The sequence below is a fragment of the Chelmon rostratus genome, chromosome 20 (assembly GCF_017976325.1).
Source record: "Chelmon rostratus isolate fCheRos1 chromosome 20, fCheRos1.pri, whole genome shotgun sequence".
NCBI lineage: Eukaryota > Metazoa > Chordata > Actinopteri > Chaetodontiformes > Chaetodontidae > Chelmon > Chelmon rostratus.
In genome coordinates, this window is record NC_055677.1 from 14,438,974 (window position 1) to 14,457,632 (window position 18,659).

The 18,659-nt window shown below is 41.7% G+C and overlaps 2 protein-coding genes across 3 annotated transcripts; one reads left to right on the plus strand and one right to left on the minus strand.

Annotated features, from left to right (window-relative positions):
* pkia (cAMP-dependent protein kinase inhibitor alpha) lies at positions 1-6,660 on the plus strand. Of its 2 annotated transcripts, none has more exons than XM_041961823.1 (3): positions 1-52; positions 2,558-2,735; positions 5,246-6,660. In XM_041961823.1, the coding sequence occupies exons 2-3, from the start codon at positions 2,585-2,587 to the stop codon at positions 5,320-5,322; spliced, it is 228 nt and encodes a 75-aa protein (XP_041817757.1). In that variant the 5' UTR covers positions 1-52; positions 2,558-2,584; the 3' UTR covers positions 5,323-6,660. The 2 variants fall into 2 exon arrangements, with proteins under 2 accessions (XP_041817757.1, XP_041817758.1); XM_041961824.1 differs by lacking the exon at positions 1-52 and adding an exon at positions 2,426-2,474.
* Positions 6,661-7,953: 1,293 nt separating this feature from the next.
* bco1 (beta-carotene oxygenase 1) lies at positions 7,954-12,764 on the minus strand. Its single transcript, XM_041961637.1, has 11 exons — positions 12,701-12,764; positions 12,482-12,610; positions 12,174-12,303; positions 11,808-11,955; positions 11,566-11,716; positions 11,156-11,376; positions 10,752-11,009; positions 10,554-10,659; positions 10,348-10,442; positions 8,802-8,913; positions 7,954-8,576 (listed from the first exon to the last, which is right to left on the minus strand). Exons 1-11 carry the CDS (start codon positions 12,762-12,764, stop codon positions 8,422-8,424), a joined length of 1,569 nt encoding a protein of 522 aa, XP_041817571.1. The 3' UTR covers positions 7,954-8,421.
* Between the last annotated feature and the right edge of the window lie 5,895 nt (positions 12,765-18,659).

Sequence of the window (18,659 nt, forward strand, 5' to 3'; positions counted from 1 at the left end):
CCGAAGTGGCACTCGAGCTGATGTGACAGACCCCTGCGAATAACCCAAACAGGTACTCTGCTCATAATAATGATAAAGCTGCAAGGATTAGATTGTGCATGCCTGGTATCGTTATATGTAACGTTGATGCATCCAGGCTGCGTTTACTGGCACTGACTGAGCTCTATGGGGGTCTTTGTCATTAGAGAAAGGCATAGCGCGGCTGTTGATTTGTTACTGAAACCAGACTCAACATGTCGATCCTCCTGCACCATTAAGGGTATGTCTTAATGTAAAGGTGTGTCAACAATGCAAGTGATTTATCAGAGGACTCCATTGCGCACGACTACAGGCTACTTGATGCGCTGCAGCGCCTCCACTTAGCCCTTAACAGATGACAAATGTAGGAGGACATTAATTATTTAGACCTTACTCTAATAAAGGTCGTCAATGGACTAATGACAGCTCATATAGAACCATAGCAATTACCTAACTAATCCTGTCATAATCCTGCAGCCCATAGATTTAAAAGGATGCTGTAGAAACAACATATCACAGCACTCACATATACTTTGCAAGCTAAATGGTATTGAAATATTGGTAATAGTATATTTGGGAATAAAAGTATTGCTTCTCTAAATGCATGTGAAGGATTCCAGTGTGTGTTTGTGTGTGCGTGTGAGGCATGTGTGCATGAGAGAGAGAGAGGGAGAGGGTGTTGGGCATCATTCCCAGTAACGCCCAGGCCACCTAGAATAACACTGGCGTAAGTTTATGGGACTCCATTCCTGCACTCCCCCCCATCACTGCCACACTCAGTGCTAATGTTCTGTTTGGCAGTACAGCAAATCAAATGGTTGAAGAGCAGGAGAAGCCAAGTTTTTTTTGTTTTGTTTTGCGCTTCTTAGTGAAAAAAGCACCCTGGCCTGTTGTCTTATTCAGTCATTTGATCATTTGAGATTGTGCTAGATATATTGTTGTTCAGGCCAGCTGAGCTCTGGTTCCCACATGGGAGCAAAGCCATAAGGACAGCAAGAGCATGCCTCTGCCAGAACAGGACACACACACACACACACAAACAAACATGTACTGCTAAACTGCTCTGCTTCATTTTCATGTTCTGCTTCATGGGTGCACAGTGTGACTAAATTATGTAAACTGTAAAATTAATATTTCATAGCGTATGAGCATAGGAATCACATGCCAAGAATGTTCTGTCAGTTTTAGCTCGAAATAAAGCACTTCTTCAGTCTAAACTAATAACAAGTAATCAAAATTCAATTTACTTATCATGACATATTTTGGCTGAGATTCAAGCTTCATGTTCCACATAAAAGCATTTTGTGCCACATATGACTATCTATGAATTTGACCTGAGACAAATCGGGACTACTTATTTACCAAGCAAGATGTCCGTGTAAAAGCACGTGTGCAGATCCTCGTACTGTTTTCAAAATCGTGCAATGCGTTATCGCCACTGACTCAGCATCACTGTCAGACTCTGGTAATACACTCATTCTCTGTTTTTCTATGAGAAAGCAGTCATCTTGTGTTTCTTGCTCCACCGTGGTGAGTCTGACGCTCGTGCGTGGACAACATCTGTTGGGTCTTGCCCGTCTTGACACCATTTGGAGAATGACAGCTGAGTGGGAGCGGGCTCAGATGATGACAGAGATGGCGCCCAAAAATAGCCATGGTCAATCTTAGCTTGCTCGGCTCTGGAAATAGCCACAAATGCATGTGGGAGCTGAGGTCATGTTTTCAAATTTCTGTAGTTACATAGTAATTAATTCGTTAAAATCACAACATTTCGACAGAAGTAAAACCAAACCATCCTTTGAATGCCCCAGGGTACATAAAATCTCAGAAAAAACTTGTTTTTCTTTGTATGTTTATATGTTATATTGATATATGTTAAGTACACATATTAAAAAAGGATAAAGTTTGAAAAAATCTCAGACTGATGGATTTTAATGAGTGAAAATGGAGAAGGGAAGGCGGGACCTGCTCAGTGCTGAAGGGCAGCCTCACCCAGACAGATTGATACAGAGTGTTAGGATGTCAACAGAGGGGTTTAACCTAAATCTCCGTAGCAACACAGCTCTGATTGTGCTCCAAGCTTACTCCAAGTGGGATGACATTTGAATACAGTGCTGTCCTCCTTTGTGCCATAATTACCCCCTTGACTGTGTGTTTTTGGATGCTGTATTGCATCAGTTCAAAGCACTCTCATTTGTGTCTCCATTCCACGACCCAGCGCTCCTTCTGCAGAATTTGTTTCCTCTGTGTCACTGGTGTCGCCTGTACCCGAGACTGAGATTAAAATAGATTAATCAGGGATTAGGTCATAAAATAAGAGGAGGGAGGGATGTATTGAATGAGTGCATGTGTCACTTTCTTCATGCCAACATAAACTGTTGCTGCATCCATTGTTCGAAGCCGCTTCGGACAAACTGCACAAATCCCATGCATTCCAGTTCATTTGCCCAGAAAATGTAACGCCTGTTCATTTATGTGTGGGTTTTTGTGTCCATGTGCACCTCTGCTTGTGGTAAGCGTGTGCTGCTGTGTGTATCAGGCCCTGCTATGGTGAGGTGTGTTAGCGATGACGGATGTGGAGGCGACCTATGAGGACTTCATCGCCTCTCGACGGTCCGGCCGCAGGAACGCCATCCATGAAATCCCAGCGGCCCCCGGAGCGCAGGGAACGGCTGACCTGTCGCAGAGCCTGGCACAGCTCAACATCAATAAGTCAGGTGAGAAACATCGCTGGTCATAACGACACTTAGTTACACGGTGGCCACGGCAAACAATTGAATAGGGACTGCTATCGACAATACAACCACGAAGAGATACCAAAGCCTGAAAGTTTGAATTTCTGCATATAGTGGCTTTAAAAATACCTATTTATTGTAAGTAAAGTAGAAAAAGTATAGCAGACATAAGTCCCCCTCCACTTAAAATGCTTTTGCTTAATGTTATTTGACTTCACTGAGCAGAATGATGCAGCATGTGCAGAGTCTGACTCTCGCAGGCTGTTTTCTCATCCATCTCTCAGTGCTCACCTTCAATCTGAGTTATCTTATGTGCAGTACTTAAACTTTTGAAATCAGAATTTGTATGGTCATGACCGCTGTTCATGGTTACAAATGGGAGTCCCACTGTTGGACACTGATGACCAGTAGGCGATTTGAGGGGGGATGCCATCCCCTCTGCTAGCAAAATGACCTAAATCCATCCCCCTTGCTCGCCTGCCATCCCCCCGCTCCATCCAGAGAGTGCAGGGGCAGAGGGGGTTGTTCTGTTGAATATGTTAGTCTAGTCTGCCTGACTCATTGATCGTTAGGCTTGTTAGAATCTATGGCCCTGACCATAGCTCTGAATTTTATTCAAATTTCAAAGCGTGGAGCTGCAAAAGAGCAGAAAAACTTTCTGTTCAGGGCGAAATTTATATTTTTCCTACAACACTGATGCGTTGTGGCTCCTTTAAGGAGCAGGGCAGGGCGTATGTTCATAGCAAGTATATGGTTGAACAAGAAAAGGAGAGAGCGCCAGCGGCTGCGCTCAGGGCACCCAGGTGTTGCTGATCGGAGCAACGGGAAAGGTTAGCAGTAAGAAAATGTTCAGTGTTGCCGATGAATAAACGCTGCAGCTCCTGCCTACTACCGAAGAAGTCCCTTGTGGAAGTGTCTTGTTTCCCAGGTGCTGGGCAGAAGCAGAAGCAAAGGGAGAGTGTGAGGAGTTACCCGAGGTTGCAAAATGTAGATAAACGTTTATTCAGTGCCTTTGTTTTGGACATCAACCTCATGTTTATGCGCTTTTTGTCAAAAGAATAGACCTGAAGCATGAATGCACACTCCACTCGCAGTCACACCTGTGAGACGCAGCTGAGATGTGAGCTGCACGCAGATGGTGCAGACAGAGCTGCATAGATTAAAATGGGCGCGTATCTTTTTTGCGTGAGACGCGCAAGTGCAAAACGCCTCCGATGCGTTTGTGGCCTGGACGCACAGATGGTCACTGCACTGGGTATTGATGAGTCCATGGCGCTGTCCGCGGTGCTGAAGTAGCAGATTTATTTGGTTGGTTGGGTGGGGAATGATAAGCAGGGCAAGAAACTGAGATCGGGGTCGGGGAAGGGAAGGGTTAGGGGTCAGGCTGAGGGGAGTCAGGGCCAGGAAAGGGAGGTACAGAGATGGACCAGTCCTGATTGACGTACATTAACATGAACACAAGTATAAACAAAATTAGACCAGTATTAATGATTGAAACAAATTCATGGGTTCTTGAAAGATGACTAAAGTTTTGGATTGGAAGTTTGGAAGTTTATCTCATACTACTTATATTATGTAGCTCATAATTCTATTTTATATATCTCATAAATCACCTTTTTCCTGTTAACCAAAGTTATAGGCTAATGCATCTGCGATATTTCCTAAGGAACAGATGGCATAGGGGACATTTAAAACTGAGTTAATCAAGGATAAGCAGCAACTTCACTGTCTTAAATAAGTAATTCTCAATGAATTCTTGCTCTAAATAAATAATGAATCATTCAACATCAGAATCATTGATTATGAAAACTGCCCAGCAGGTGTCGCAGTATGACCCATTTAAGGCTACAAAACCCACCGTCCTGCTTTTCTCAGGGCAAGTGTGCAAATCCTTGTGTCATAACCTAATACATGTAATTAAGCGGAACATCAAAACTGAGCTATGCGTTGCATTTAGCATAATCCTTGAGTATGAAAAACATTAAAGACTGTGGTGTTAGTTTTTCCAACATCTTTATTTAGAATATTTTGCAAATGTATTACTTCAGTTGAAGCATTTGACAAGAAAACAAGCTGTGGAATAGACACTAATGGGTAAACATTACATAATTCTGTCTGACTGTTGTCAGGAAGGACACGGTGGTACCGCCTTTGCACTTGTGTCCTGTTAAGCGATGTTGTGGATTTTGTGGAGTAGATGTAATTTTTAAGAATTTATATTTTTGTATCTTTTAAGACATGCCTGAAAGGGATCTTAAACCATCAATTTTAACTATAAAATACAGTGCGTAGTTTATTTCTGTCCGACTGTTTCCTAATGTGTGTTCCTTTGGCCTGCTTTACATGTGACATGGTGACTTCTGCTCCTGCTGTTTTTATGGTGACTTACTTGCTGGTTCAAGCAACCTCCTTTGCATCACTGGCTTCACACATAGTAACTTATGCATGAAACTGACGGTGTCTCTCTGTCCATCTTTCTCTCTGTCTGTCAGGTGATGAGGAAGAAGACACTGAGAAAAGCCAGGACTCTCCAGCAAAAGAAAAGGAGACTCAAGCTGAGGGCAGCTAAGCAGCAAAGGGCCGCTGACGTATGTGGATTTCTGGACCTGTTTCCTGAATGCAAGGCCTCTAACTGGCCGGTCACATATAATGACGATGAACAGGCACAGCAAAATCCTGCACTGCCACCTTCAGGAAGTCGTTGCTACGGAAACCACAGCACAGCTTCCCTTCTGCACTTGGGGTTGTTCCAGTGTCCTTAAAAGACCTCCTTTCCTCGCTGCCGTTCCTTCGTGGTAGCTGATATGAGATTGGATGTGATGCAAGATAAACGCGGCATGACGTCAACAACCCAAACCAGCAATGTTTGACTGTCAGTGGTCCTGAGAGGAATGGAGAGAAGGGGAAAGAGGCCATTTAGGGTTTTTGGGGCAGGCTTAAGAATTTCCACCAAATTAAAAGTTGCCCCCCCCCCCCTTTCGCCTTGTATCAGTCACCACTGAGTTGGCTGAAACACTTCCAGGGAACTGGGGACACCTACTCTTCCTCTGCTCTTCTTGCATCAGTCAGTGCTCACTCTGCACTCTACCCTTACCATACATCTTATGTAAAACTAAACCTGTTTGGTTATTAAGTACAGTTAATCATATCTAGTTGTCCCACTCATGTGCAGCTGATCTATGGGGAAGTCCTCAGTGTTGCAGTGTGTGATGGAGGCAGGCAGGTGCAGGAATTCGTTTCAAGTTTTCATACAACATACAGAACGTGTCCATATTATACTGTGTCCTGATTATCCTCGATCACTACACTGCCATTTAGCATATCCGAATGTGTGTGTGTGAGTGTGTTTAAAATGTGATCTGGCTTACGGTGGATATTGAGATTAAGAATCTATTTGCTGCTGGAGATTGTTACAAGTTACAATACTGGTTGCACTCAAGTACGCTAGTGTGCTATTTATAAAGTATTATATTGTTGTTTATTAGAGGTGTGTATGTGTGTATTTCTCTTTGGAGTGTCTGTTAGAATGTTTTCTTTGGGATTGCACAGACTACCAATGAATTTTGCATTTCCCAATTCTCCTTTCTTTTTGAACTTCCTGCCTTTTTCTGTAAAACCAGTCAGTCTGGAATTCACATAGCACTGGTGTTACGAGTTGTTGGTAAATGACTGGTTAAAGGGGTGAGGGGCATTTTTACATTGTATTTTCAGACCCAGAACGACTTGTACATTGAGCCAGGTATAGTTTGATTTAATGAAACGTATTGTTGCACTGTAGGTGACCTCGAATACCCATGATCATGGGATCATATCGTTGCTTTCTGCGGCTCACTCGTGGGTCATGTCACTGTGTTGTCATTGACTTGTCAACTTTGTTACTTTTGATGTGCAATTAAAACTGGAAAATGAAAAAGTCAAGATGCTGTTCTGTCAACAGACGATAGGCCTGAGTAAACAAGGTCATTGTCTCCCTGTAGGAGGCAACTCAAGACCAACTATTCAACCATAGAAGAGCCTTACCACTGGTCAATGTTGTTTTGAAATGATATATAAGGGACTGGGATGTCCTATACTGTGATTTTAGGTCTCTATGGTGGGATAAATACTGTGATTGTTGGCCCATATGATAGAATTTGTGCTCTACAGTTACAAACCAATGTAATACATGAGATAGTGACGATGGTGACAGTGATAGAAAGTAGAAAAGATACAGAGCAAATATATGCTTATATATATATGCTTCAGACTCCCCTTGTCTGATAATGATGGAGGTGGTAAGGATGTAGAAATGCACCATCATTGTCACTGGCAGGTTGAACTTCTTCAGCTACGACACAAAGTACATCCTCCACAGTATGATTTGGGAGTTGCACAGGGTGACGGAGGCGGGTGGGGCTGGGCACAAAACCATCTCCACTGTCTTCAGAACTTTCAGCGTGTCGTTGTTTTGACCGTACCAGATCACAATTGCACCAGGAGGCCAATCTCCCACCTGTGGACTGCTCACCAGAGATGAGCCCAATGAGGGTGGCGTCATCAGCAAACCTCAGGAGCCTGACACACTGATGATTGGAGGCGCAGCTGTTGGTGTGCATGGAGAAGAGCAGAGGGGAAAGGACACAGCCATGGGGAGATGCAGGACCCATGGTCTGGAAGTTTGAGACATTTTTTCCAGCTTCAGGGAAGTTAGTGGCTTTGAGGCTGGACAGCACAAAGCACTGAAATGATCATTACTGCAGAGGTCAGTAATCTGTAGTCATTAAGAACATGCACACATGCTGCATTGCTACATATTTATGGAATTCATCACATTATGGTCAATAGGAACTTTCGTCATTTCATGGTCCTTGTCCTTCTGTTATCATCATGGAAAAACCTACCTTTGTGTTTCATTGTATGTCATTCCTAGGATATCATTCATTCAGATGATATAAGCAGCCTAATTTATTAGGCAGTGTTGGCCACGGTTGACCTCATTTGTTGCATTCTAGTCATTGTTTATTTCATCACATACATCTTCTTTTCTTTGTATAATTTGATACATTTGATCTTTCTTAAACAAACAGTGGGGTTATAGGTATCTGTGATGTAACTGATAATGTAATTGCATGCCGCAGTAAAGCAATAGATACGGTAAGACCGTGCTGTACTGTATCTACACAACAAAGGAGCAGATGATTTAAAATGGACTTTGCTTGAGTTTATTTATTTTAGATAACAAGGATAAGAGTGACATAAGGACCTACTCACGCAGGTGTTTTGCCAACAGATGATAAAATGTTCTGAAAGAGATGGTGCTGTAAAAACAAGATAGTGCATAAGCAGGATTGCTTGCAATGACACCTCCCAAAATTGGAGTGTTGGAATCACTCTTATTATCTTGTCTAACCAAAGAGTTGGAATACATATTTATTCAATGAAGCAGTTCAATAATGGTCATAGCAGTACAGGAAAATAATGTGAGCAATGGCAGTACAGTTGAATAATGTGGACTACATAAAAGTGATGTATAAATACAAGCTTGCAACAATTTGACCCACACAGAATCTATAAATGTGCATGTTTCTTGATAAACATACCGGGAAAAAAGCTGAAATTAAAATGAATGTTCAGATAGATTCCTGTGCCATACAGCAAATTTTGGAAGATTGGACAAATACACAACTGGCTAATTTCCCTGTGGGATAAAAAATCCATGCACATCCTTGTGCAGCTCAGCATTCACGTATCCTCGAGCTACCTCTTTGAAGGTTCTGCCATCCAGAATCAGAATGAAACAACACTGGCCAGGGTTGGAGTTGATTACTGATGTTAAGACCACACCTGCAAATTGTAAGGACGAGGTTATTGCTGCTTATTGCAAAGCGAATAAGATCTAAGGACATCAGACGACGGCAGGTTTTAAGATCTTCTTTTACATCAAAATACAGTTAATATACAGTCTCATCAATCAGTTGCAATTAGTGAGGGCTCTTTATTGCCTGGTATACCTGTCCATTTGTACTCTATAGTTATATATAGTGTTCTACAAACACACAGTATTCTCACCATCATCCTCCGACTCTCCATTTGGTTTGGGGATGAAAATAGGCTCTGATGGAAAGCAGTTGTCCTCATTCCAGTAAACCATTTCCTTGGTTTCTGTGTCAAACTTCACAATCTACAATAAAAGTGAACAGATTGGGAAAATGAAATACTTTTACTCAGCCTGTAGGAACAACTCATAACAAAGCATTAAAAACTTGCAGAGTTCCTCAAACGGTATCTGTTAACACTGTTGCAATCAGCAATACAGTCTTTCCAGTAGCTTTATTAAACAGCTCCTATTATGAAGAGCTTATCTTGTAGAAGTTGACTGCATTTGTAGTACTTTGTCCCAACTGCGAGCCATATATGTGGTAAAGAGCTATAAAGTTGTAAAATGGACTTAGTACTCAGTGGACTGTGTATTTTCAGGAACTAGCACAAACTATTTCCCTAGTATATGGGTCATTAGTGGAAAGAGACTAGAGCACTCAGAAAAAACCCACGTGCACTTAAGGACAATGTGCAAACTCCACACTTTGCTTAATTCAAGCAGCAAATGACTACAGTTCAGTCACACTTCAGTCACATGTGGGTTTGTCATTGTTGCATTCAAAAGGAGAAGTATCTTAAATAGCTGTTGAGTTCATTCAAGAAAAGGGGGTGAAATTATTATGCATGGTGTCTTATATGAAAGATTATAATATTCTTAGCTCTTATAGCAAATGTTTTGGGGGGTCAAAATAAGACAAATGTGTGCCCTCAAGCATGATTTGCTTGAAACTTCATCCATTTATTGTTAACAGAAAATACATGCAAACATGTAATCTAATGTTCCAGGTCTGACGTAAATGTGCAAGGTCCCGTGTTCCTAAAAGGAAGCTCCAGCAATGATTTCATCAGCATAATGTTTGCTTTTTCCTTTTGCTCATCCTGCTTTTTATTCACTTGGGTTTTCCACTGTATAAAACCCATATCCACACACCATTAAAATTCAGAAAGAAAATGGCATTCTTTGTCAAGTGGGAATAAACAAAAATATCTAATTGTTTAAACCAAGACGTTTCCTTTTGCACCTTCCTCTTTGCAGGCACTATACCTCTGGACCACCTGTATGCAGTGAGACGCAAGGGAAGCTCTTTTCCGAAGTACAACAGCTTTGTCGCTCAATACTTTGAAGCCTCACTGAGTTATGGCTTCTTTGCATTGTTTCAGGTACCTTGATGTACAAGTGTACCCAATGGAAAGGACGTGTGGGTATTATAGCCAGAGCCATGAAGCAGTTCATTGGGGCAACCTGTAATTCATACTTCAACAAATTGTTCCTTCTGTTGCGTCAATTGTTAATTCTCAGTTCTGCAATTTGCTTCTTAGCTCTGTAAAAAACAATGCTGTCAGGAAGAATCTGTTTCCCAAGAGCCCTGCATCTAAAATATCTGTTCTTCAAGAGTCTGCACGTTCGCAGCTGTTCTTGGCAAATAGCATTATGAGGCAGTAACAAATCACAAACACGGATGTTCCCGCCAGTTCTGTTTACAAAAGCCAGAGTAAGAACAATTGGGGCTGTTACCTGTTTTGACAGCGCGGACTCCTCCACACAGTTCCCGTAGACAAATCGGTGCCTCTTGCTGTTGATGTCATAATTAATTCTGGGTAATTCTAAACCTGATGGAGATAAAGGAGGTTTTGTAAGTGTGTGAATTACTCTTATAATGCAAGAAATACTACCTGACCAATAATTACTTGATGTGTCTATTTGAGTGACTTTGGTTGTACCTTCACAGAGCACCTCTGCCTGGCACTTTAGTTTGCCTTCTTTCTCCTTCACAGCGCTGGCCGTCGTGTATTTGAGCTTCACCAGGTTCTCTCCAACTGCAGCGCCCTGCAAAACCCAGGCGGAAAGTCAAAACTAAGCATGAGAGGAACGTCTCTAAATTTCAGGATGAAATCAGTTTGATTCTTCGAAAGTCCCACCTTGTCTGTGTGGATGGGGAGTGCAAATCTTTTGTAGCTTGGTTTGGAGTAGGTATCATCAAGGGCCTTGGTGTTCTCCTTCAGCTTGCTCAAGTAGAACATGTCATAAAGGCTGTTGTCCTTGTAGGCGATGACGTCAAGGATCACGTGACCGTCATCCTCAAAGGCATTTACGTGATGGTAGACGATCATTGCTCCGGTGGAGTACTTTGTCTCGACCAGTTTTCCAGTCTTTCTGTCTATCAAGTGGATCAGAGTCTGTCAAAGAAATCAGCATTTAGATAAACAGTACGGAGTCCATAATACTGGTTTATTGCCCCTTGTGTGTACAGCTGATTCATAATTGGATACAAAGTACGACACGCATGACATTGATCAAAACACAGACAGCAGTGACCGCTTACAGTTTCCTCAGGGCAGAACTTCAGGCAGCTCGCCCAGTTGACCCCCCTCATGTATGCAGTGGCCATCTTGAGGATGTCCAGCTTGAGAGGCTGCTCGATGAAGACCAAGTAGTTTTCCGTCATGCCAAAGCTGTGGCAGTAGCTGGGCGTGAGCAGCGTGCGGCAGGGGATTGCGCAGACCACCTCCACGTTCTTCAGCGCGGGGACATTCTTGTCTTTGTCTGCAGGATTTAAGTAAAGGAAAGAAAATGGTTTGGGATTAGTGGTTAGTGTTAGGGTAAGAAAAAACAACAATAAAATAAACATGAGTTAATGAAAAAGACACTTAAAATGCTTTGAGGCATTGTATTTATTGATAAACTCAATTGTTTAGTTAATTGGTGACCAAGGAGGTTATGAGGTCAATGTACCTTTCTTTGTCACAGCAGGGACTTTGAACAGCATATATTTAGTCTTGCCCTTTTCTGCTATTGAAGTTCCAATGTTGTAGGCGTTGCCCTCTTTGTCGTAGTGTGGATGGGACGAAGACATGTTAACCGGCAAGTACTTCATGTAGTCCACCTGCGTGACACAGCGCAGCAGCTCATGAGCTCTGAAATGAACTCTTCATTTAGACGTGCGCAAAAGGGAAAGGCCAGCAGGGAGACGTTACCTTGTCCTGAGTTTCCAGAGTCACAGGATCAATCTTGCGGATGTAGTTGGTTTCAGAGGTGGCGTAGTAGTCGTTTCCATACTTAATGAAATTGCTCCCGCCGTTGTCAGTGAAGTCGGGCACAGTGTGGTTGAGGAAGGTAATTGCCCTGAGAAGAAGCCATTTCAAGATATATATGTGAAAGGGAGGTATGCATCATCCAACACATTCGTCAGAAAGCTGCTGGTTGCTTGTCTGTCACATGCAGTTTATGCATTGCAGATAAAAACAAACACTGGAAACTCTAAAGACCTGTGGTAGTACAGATACAGTAATTCAAATCAAATAAATCCAATTTGATCTGCACAAAATGAAGAGGGTGCTCACTTGACAATGAAGTTCTTGCTTGGGTCTGGGTATGCCATCGTCCCCATTTCAGACACCACTATCCTGTTTGCAGCCATATTAGCTTTATAGGTGTCACTTCGGAGGAATCTGCTCCTGTGGGTCACTTCACCTGCAAGACAAAATAAAATTTATTTCTATTTTGCACTTTATGTTTCCTTTTAGCAGCTGGGCCCTTTTCACTGACACTGTAAGAGAAATAATGTTAAAAGTATGCTATGCAGGAATCATTATTAGTCACAGATCAACCACTATAGAGCAAAAGAGGTTTTCGGAATTGCAAGACCAACCGTCTTTAAAGGTGAAGCTGTGCATGATGGCCATCCCATCGAACCAGTGGTCGTAGCTGGTGTCCCCCACAGAGAAGATGCCCGGGCCATTACGCAGCAGGGTGCCTTGCAGCCAGCTGGGAATATTCCCTACGTGAGAGGAAACACAGAAGAGCCCAAACCCTTCAGCAGTGTTATTCAGCCAGTGCACATGTTCAGCAGTGTGAAGACTCAACCTACCTTTTACATCTGCTGAAACAGGCTCTGGTCTCTCCTCAGCGTTCTTGGAAAAGTTTGTGGCCATGTTTGCTCGCAGATTAATGAGGAACATGCAGCGGCATCTGTATAAATACTGCAGCCCAACAGTGCTAACCACGCCCACTTAAAGCTGCTGTATATCTTGTCTGTGTGTGTGTGTGTGTGTGGGTGTGTGCGCCCATGTAAGGGGGCGTTGTCAAAGGAGCTGGTAACTCGCTGTACACAGTTGTTTGCCCTCTGTGAACTTCACTGAAATCTTGAAACACAGGCCAGAGGAAAAGGTTCAATGCTGACAGTCATATTGGCTGATAATTTCCTGTGGTGGACAAAATATTCAGATCTTTTGCTGAAGCAAAACCACCAGCACCACACTGTGAAATAATCCTCTGCAAGTAAAAGTCCTCCATTGAAAACCTTATTTAGTCAAAGTACATAAGTAATTACCAGCAAAATGTACTGTGTGGGTCATCCAGCTGTTGCACATCTGTCCTATGATTAACATAACTGCTCTACTTAATTTAATACCCATGCTCAACATTATTGGAAAGCTTTTTTCTGAAACCGATTGATATAACGCACTTCAAGATCAACAACAAACAATAGAGGTAAATCACCTACCTTTCTGTGATACTGTTATCAAATTTGAAATAGGACTAGGTAAGACTTCATCCTATGGCCCCATTGTGTTTTCCAGCTAAAAAGTCATCTGCAGAAATTCAGTTGCAAAAAAAAAAAGCATATATAATATTCAGGCGAAAATAAAAATCTTAAAAGTAAGTGTGATCAAGCTTCTGTTACTCAGTGCCAGTCGTACTTATTGTGATTCTGTCTGCTGGGGGTAGAAATTCAGAGTTCTACCTTTCAAAAGAGACCAAAGCATGTTCTCCAAATGGTTCAAGAACAGCTTTCAGCTTTGGGTGAAACGCGCTTGGATCAGCGTTTTTATGCAAATTTTGCTGCAATGGTTTAAGGTTGAACTAATTTTAGCTCTTTTATACACTGTTGGGTAGCTTAATCTACAGCAATGCATCCTATTCTGTAAAATCAGTATACGTTTGCTGTGTTGCTGATCTGTGAGAACGACGTATCTTTGTGGCCTCAGAAAAACAGCCTTTTTCAGCGTTGTGACAGTGCATTTTGCAGTTAATCCAAGCGGGTTTTGAATGAATTTGAGTTTATTTATTTTAAGAAGAGGTAGGAACACTTAATCCTTCAGTTTATCACTATGCAGTGCAGTTTAAGTGTTAACCTTTTACAGCACCTTTGGCCTCTGACTACATTGCACTGCAGTCTGCAGTCCACTTTTATTGGCCATGTAGATTGTGTAGTTTTTATTTCCATTCCCTTCCAGCCTCGTAAGTTACGTGTAAGAAAATATTTTTGTATCTGCGCCTGTAAAACAATAGGTGTATGATTTTTGCAGGGAGTTACGATGCGAGTTAAGTAATTTATTTTATCTGCGTTGATGATCAAGGCTGTAATGATGCTTTATGGCCAGTCAAAAGCAATGTTCATTTACTCTTTGTACCCTTCTTTATCACATACAGGTGTTTTTTTTCAAGTGTGATTATTTTTCTTGGAAAGAAGTGTCGTGGAAGTGACTCCTGGACAGGGTCATTAACATTTAAAGACAACATAGTTGAGGACAACTATGGCCTTTAACCAGAAGCCTTCTGTTGAATCCCCAAAGAGAGCAAGTGTCTTGCTCTGATAATGACAGTGCACTTTGATCACTCTGTGGAGCCAGATGGATAAAGCCATCAAAAAATACTCATGATTACGGATTTGAAACTCAAATCCGTAATCATGAGGAAAAGAAACCAGCTGGTTGTGACTAACAAGCAGACACTGAACCCAGAGTCCCCTGATACAGTTGAATAAACACATCAGGCTCTCAATAAGAAGTTGAGCAGTCATGTTTTTCTGGACATATTAAATTTGTTGCAGTTTCATTATAGCCAAAGCCTATATACTATTAGACTATTTGCCATATCTATGACTGACAGAGTGACTGTTCTCATTCAGAGCTCATTCAGGTAAAAAAAACAAATCATTTTATACTTTTCTGCATTAAAATGACATGTGTAAATTTAGACGTATGACTTTAGTCCCTAAATATTATTTAAAGCAAGCTCACCTTTAATCACAAAGATACAGCTCTGGAAAATTAAGAGACCACTGCAATTTTTTCTGGCTGTACTGGCAGAGGGATACAGTGAGTGTCAGGTTGCTTCCATCCTTAACATTTCTAAGACGGTGGTTTGTCAGAACAAAATCAATCAGCAGACATTGTGGCAAACAAATCTACAGACCAGAAGAGGGCAGACACAACTCTCCACTGACCAGGATGACCGTCAGCTCAAATGTCACTCAGCAACAGCAGGATGACGTCAAGTGGCCAACAAAAAGAATGGTAAATGGCGGCTCGGGCGAAGTGCACGGCGAGAATGGTTCGAAACAGGCTCTTAGGGGTGGGGTCAAGTCGTGTAAAGGTAGAAAAAAGCCTTTCATCAATGAGAAGAAAAGAAGAGCCAGGCTGAGGTTTGGACCATAGAGGACTGGAGTAAGGTCATCTTCTCTGAAGAGTCCAGTTTTCAGCTTTGGTCATCTAATGGTTAGACTGAGACGTGTAGAGGCCTACAAGCAACGGTGTCTCACACCCACTGTGAAATTTGGTGGAGGATCGATGTCGATCTGGGGGTGCTTCAGCAAGGAAAAAAAACTTGCTTCCTTCTTCTCTGACAATGGACCCCCAGATCAAGTTCCTGTCATGGTCAGCCCAGTCCCCAGACCTGAACCCCATTGAAAACCTCTAGAATGTGATCAAGAGGAAGATGGCTGGTCACAAGTCATCAAACAAAGCTGAGCTGCTTGAATTTTTTGCACCAGGAGAGGCATAAAGTCACTCAACAGCAATGTGAAAGACTGGTGGAGAGCATGCCAAGACGCATGAAGGCTGTGACTGACAATCAGGGATATTCCACCAAATATTGATTCCTGAAACTTTAGTATAGTTTAAACATTAGTCCAGTGTTGCTTATAAATGAATATGAACGTGTTTTATTTGCAGTATTTGAGATCTGAAAACGATACATCTGTACTCTAAATGACAATGAATTTGGAAGAAATGTTGTTAGTAGTTTATAGAACAACAAAGGCGTACTTAAGGTTTTCCTGAAATCTTCCAGATCGACTGTCCTTCATGCCTTAGAGTATCGACTGACTGTCGTTTCTCTTTACTTAGCTGAGTGGTTCATGCCATAATATGGATTATAACAGTAGTCAAATAGGGCTGGTAACTGTCTACCAACCCTACGTCTGCACAACACGACTGATGGTCTCAAACACATTAAGAAGGCAAGAAATTCCACAAATTAACTCTTGACATGGCACACAAAAAGTGGCTACTTCGAAGAATCTAAAAAATAAAACACATTCTGGTTTGTTTAACCCTTTTTTGTTTACTACATAATTGCATATGTGTTCCTTTATAGTTTTGATGTGTTCAATGTGAATCTACAATGTAAAAAGTGAGAAAGTGTGTCCAAACCTTGGATTGGTAGTGTGTACTTTGATGCTGAAACAGCTTTACGCTTTTTTAAACAGTAATAGTAGTGTGTGTGTATGTGTGTGTGTGTGTGAGTGTGTGTCTTTTTTCATATAGATGTTTTCTATTTCTATTAACTTCTGAACTATTTTATACGCCGTTTTATGTCTTGGATTCTTGGAAGTTGTACTTGCTGTAATGCTGTAACGTATAAACGGTAGTAATAAATGCATATAAAAAGAGCTGTAATCAGGGAGTCATCAGTGAGTGATAGTGGTGTAAAGGTTAAGTGAAGTCAATAAGTTCCTCACAAAGTGTCACGGTGATGAGCCTGAGGGGTGAGGAGGCCTTCTGTTGTTGGGTGTTGTTGGGTGCACCCTTCTACTTGGGTGTAGAGGAGATGGGTGGCAGCTCTGTCCCGATGATGTGCCGTATAGTTTTCCCCTTCAACTGTAAAGCCTCTGATACCCCGCAGTGCTTATTGATAAACGTCTATACCATTGATTTGCCTTTGTGTGTAAGGTCTCTTTTAATCTTGCTGCCAGGATAAAAAAAGACATTTTCATCTTTTGTCCCTCACAGTACGCCATGACGCTCTGGAGATCTTCTTCCACAGTCTGTGTTTAGCTTGTTGGCTTTTTTCTGTAAGCTTCCCTGTGTTTGTTAGTGATTTGGATTTTCCTGTGTGGTGTCAGAACTGCAAACCACAGCCCCACAGCAGGAAATCCGCCTGTAGATATCTGAAAACAGACAGAATGAAAATACGTGACAACACCGCCCTCTAGTGGCTCATGTTAGACACTGTTATGGTAAGAAGCGCCTCATTGAGACTGTCATGATATTCATGGAAAAAATTTTCATTGGCTATATACACTTGGTTAACTATGACAAAAACAAAAGTTGTTATAAGATTTATTTAATAACTAAACAATTGTTCTTTTAACAAGATGAAGGCAGAAACTATTGTGTTTGGTAACGAAAAGTATTATTTTACTTTGGAAAATGAATACAGTTTGTGATCAACAACATCCCTGCCATGTAAAGTGGCAGGTGATTACTGTCTCAACTGCCAATGCAATATGAAATGGTAGCCATTAATAATATGACTTATATCCAACTGAGAAATTAAAAAAAAAAAAAAAAACACCAGGAAGAGTCAGCCATGAAATTAACAAAATAAAATTCACTCTTTGTACAGCCCTGTTTCTAAAAAAATAAAAAGGTTGGAAAAATGTAAATAGAGACGAAGTGATTTACAAAACACCTAGTATTTAACTGAAAATAGCACAAAGACAACAGTGTGCATCACCTCTCCTTTTAACACTCAAGCATTTGGGGACTGATGAGATCAACTGCTGTGTGATGTACGATTTCAGCTGCTCAGCAGTTCGAGGTCTCCTTTGCCTTATTTCACGTTTCATAACGCGCTTAACATTTTGAGTGGGTGACAAGTCTGAAATGCAGGCAGGCCAGTTTAACTCTTATGCGCAGAATGTGGTCTGGCGTCGTTTTGCTGAAAAAGACGTGGCAGCTTGGCAGCATATGTTCCTCCAGAACCTGTGTGTGTGGTTCAGCATTACTGGAGCCTTCACACATGTGCAGGTTAGCCATATGTGACATGTGACATTTTGACTTGTCAGACCACAGTATGTTTTCCACGTCGCTTCAGTCCATCTTAAAAGAGCTCGGGACCAGAGGAGGTGGTGGAGTTTCTGGATCTGGTGCATATACGCTTTCCTCTTTGCATAGTAGAGTTTGAGCTTTGTGGCTGCATTTTTCATTGGATTTCTTCTTCTTTTACAACATCATGTACTGTAGACAATGAAATCCAAAGTCTTTACAGTTTCACATTGAGAGACATGATTCTTAACTTGTGTGTCACAGAGTGGTGGACCCCTCCCCAGCTTTCCTTCAGACTCAGCCTCTCTGAGGAGCTCTTTACTTCAGTCATTTTACTCACCTGCTGCCACTTAACCCCATTCATGGTGTGATGTTCCACCAGCTGTGCTCTCTTAGCTTTTCACAGCTTTCACTCTTTTGTTGCCACTCTCCAACATTGCTGGCATCGAATTCCAAAACAATTAAATTCCTCAGTTTCAACATTTGACATGTTGTCTTTTGGCCATTTTCATTTAAATTTGTGGTGTCATCACACTCTGTTTCTATCGACGTTTTGCACAGTGTGCCTGCTTTTTTGGAAACGGGGTTGTATTTATTGACATAGAGAATTGTCTGCATATTGCTTTATCAATACAAATGGCATAATGCGAGAAATAAACAATACAGTGATGTCTTCAAATGATGGTGTATGAACTTAATTAGGCTTTTGATCCTGTTGTTGTCAGCATGATGGAATCCATACTGAAGTCATTAGAGGCCCATTACACAAAGCTA

Coding starts and splice junctions, on each gene's coding strand:
- pkia (XM_041961823.1), top strand. CDS start 2,585: ATGACGGATGTGGAGGCGACCTATGAGGACTTCATCGCCTCTCGACGG. Junction 2,736..5,245: donor GCTCAACATCAATAAGTCAG/GTGAGAAACATC, acceptor TCTGTCTGTCAG/GTGATGAGGAAGAAGACACT.
- bco1 (XM_041961637.1), bottom strand. CDS start 12,764: ATGGCCACAAACTTTTCCAAGAACGCTGAGGAGAGACCAGAGCCTGTT. Junction 12,611..12,700: donor TGTTTCAGCAGATGTAAAAG/GTAGGTTGAGTC, acceptor CCTCTCACGTAG/GGAATATTCCCAGCTGGCTG. Junction 10,443..10,553: donor GGCAGAGGTGCTCTGTGAAG/GTACAACCAAAG, acceptor TATCTCCATCAG/GTTTAGAATTACCCAGAATT.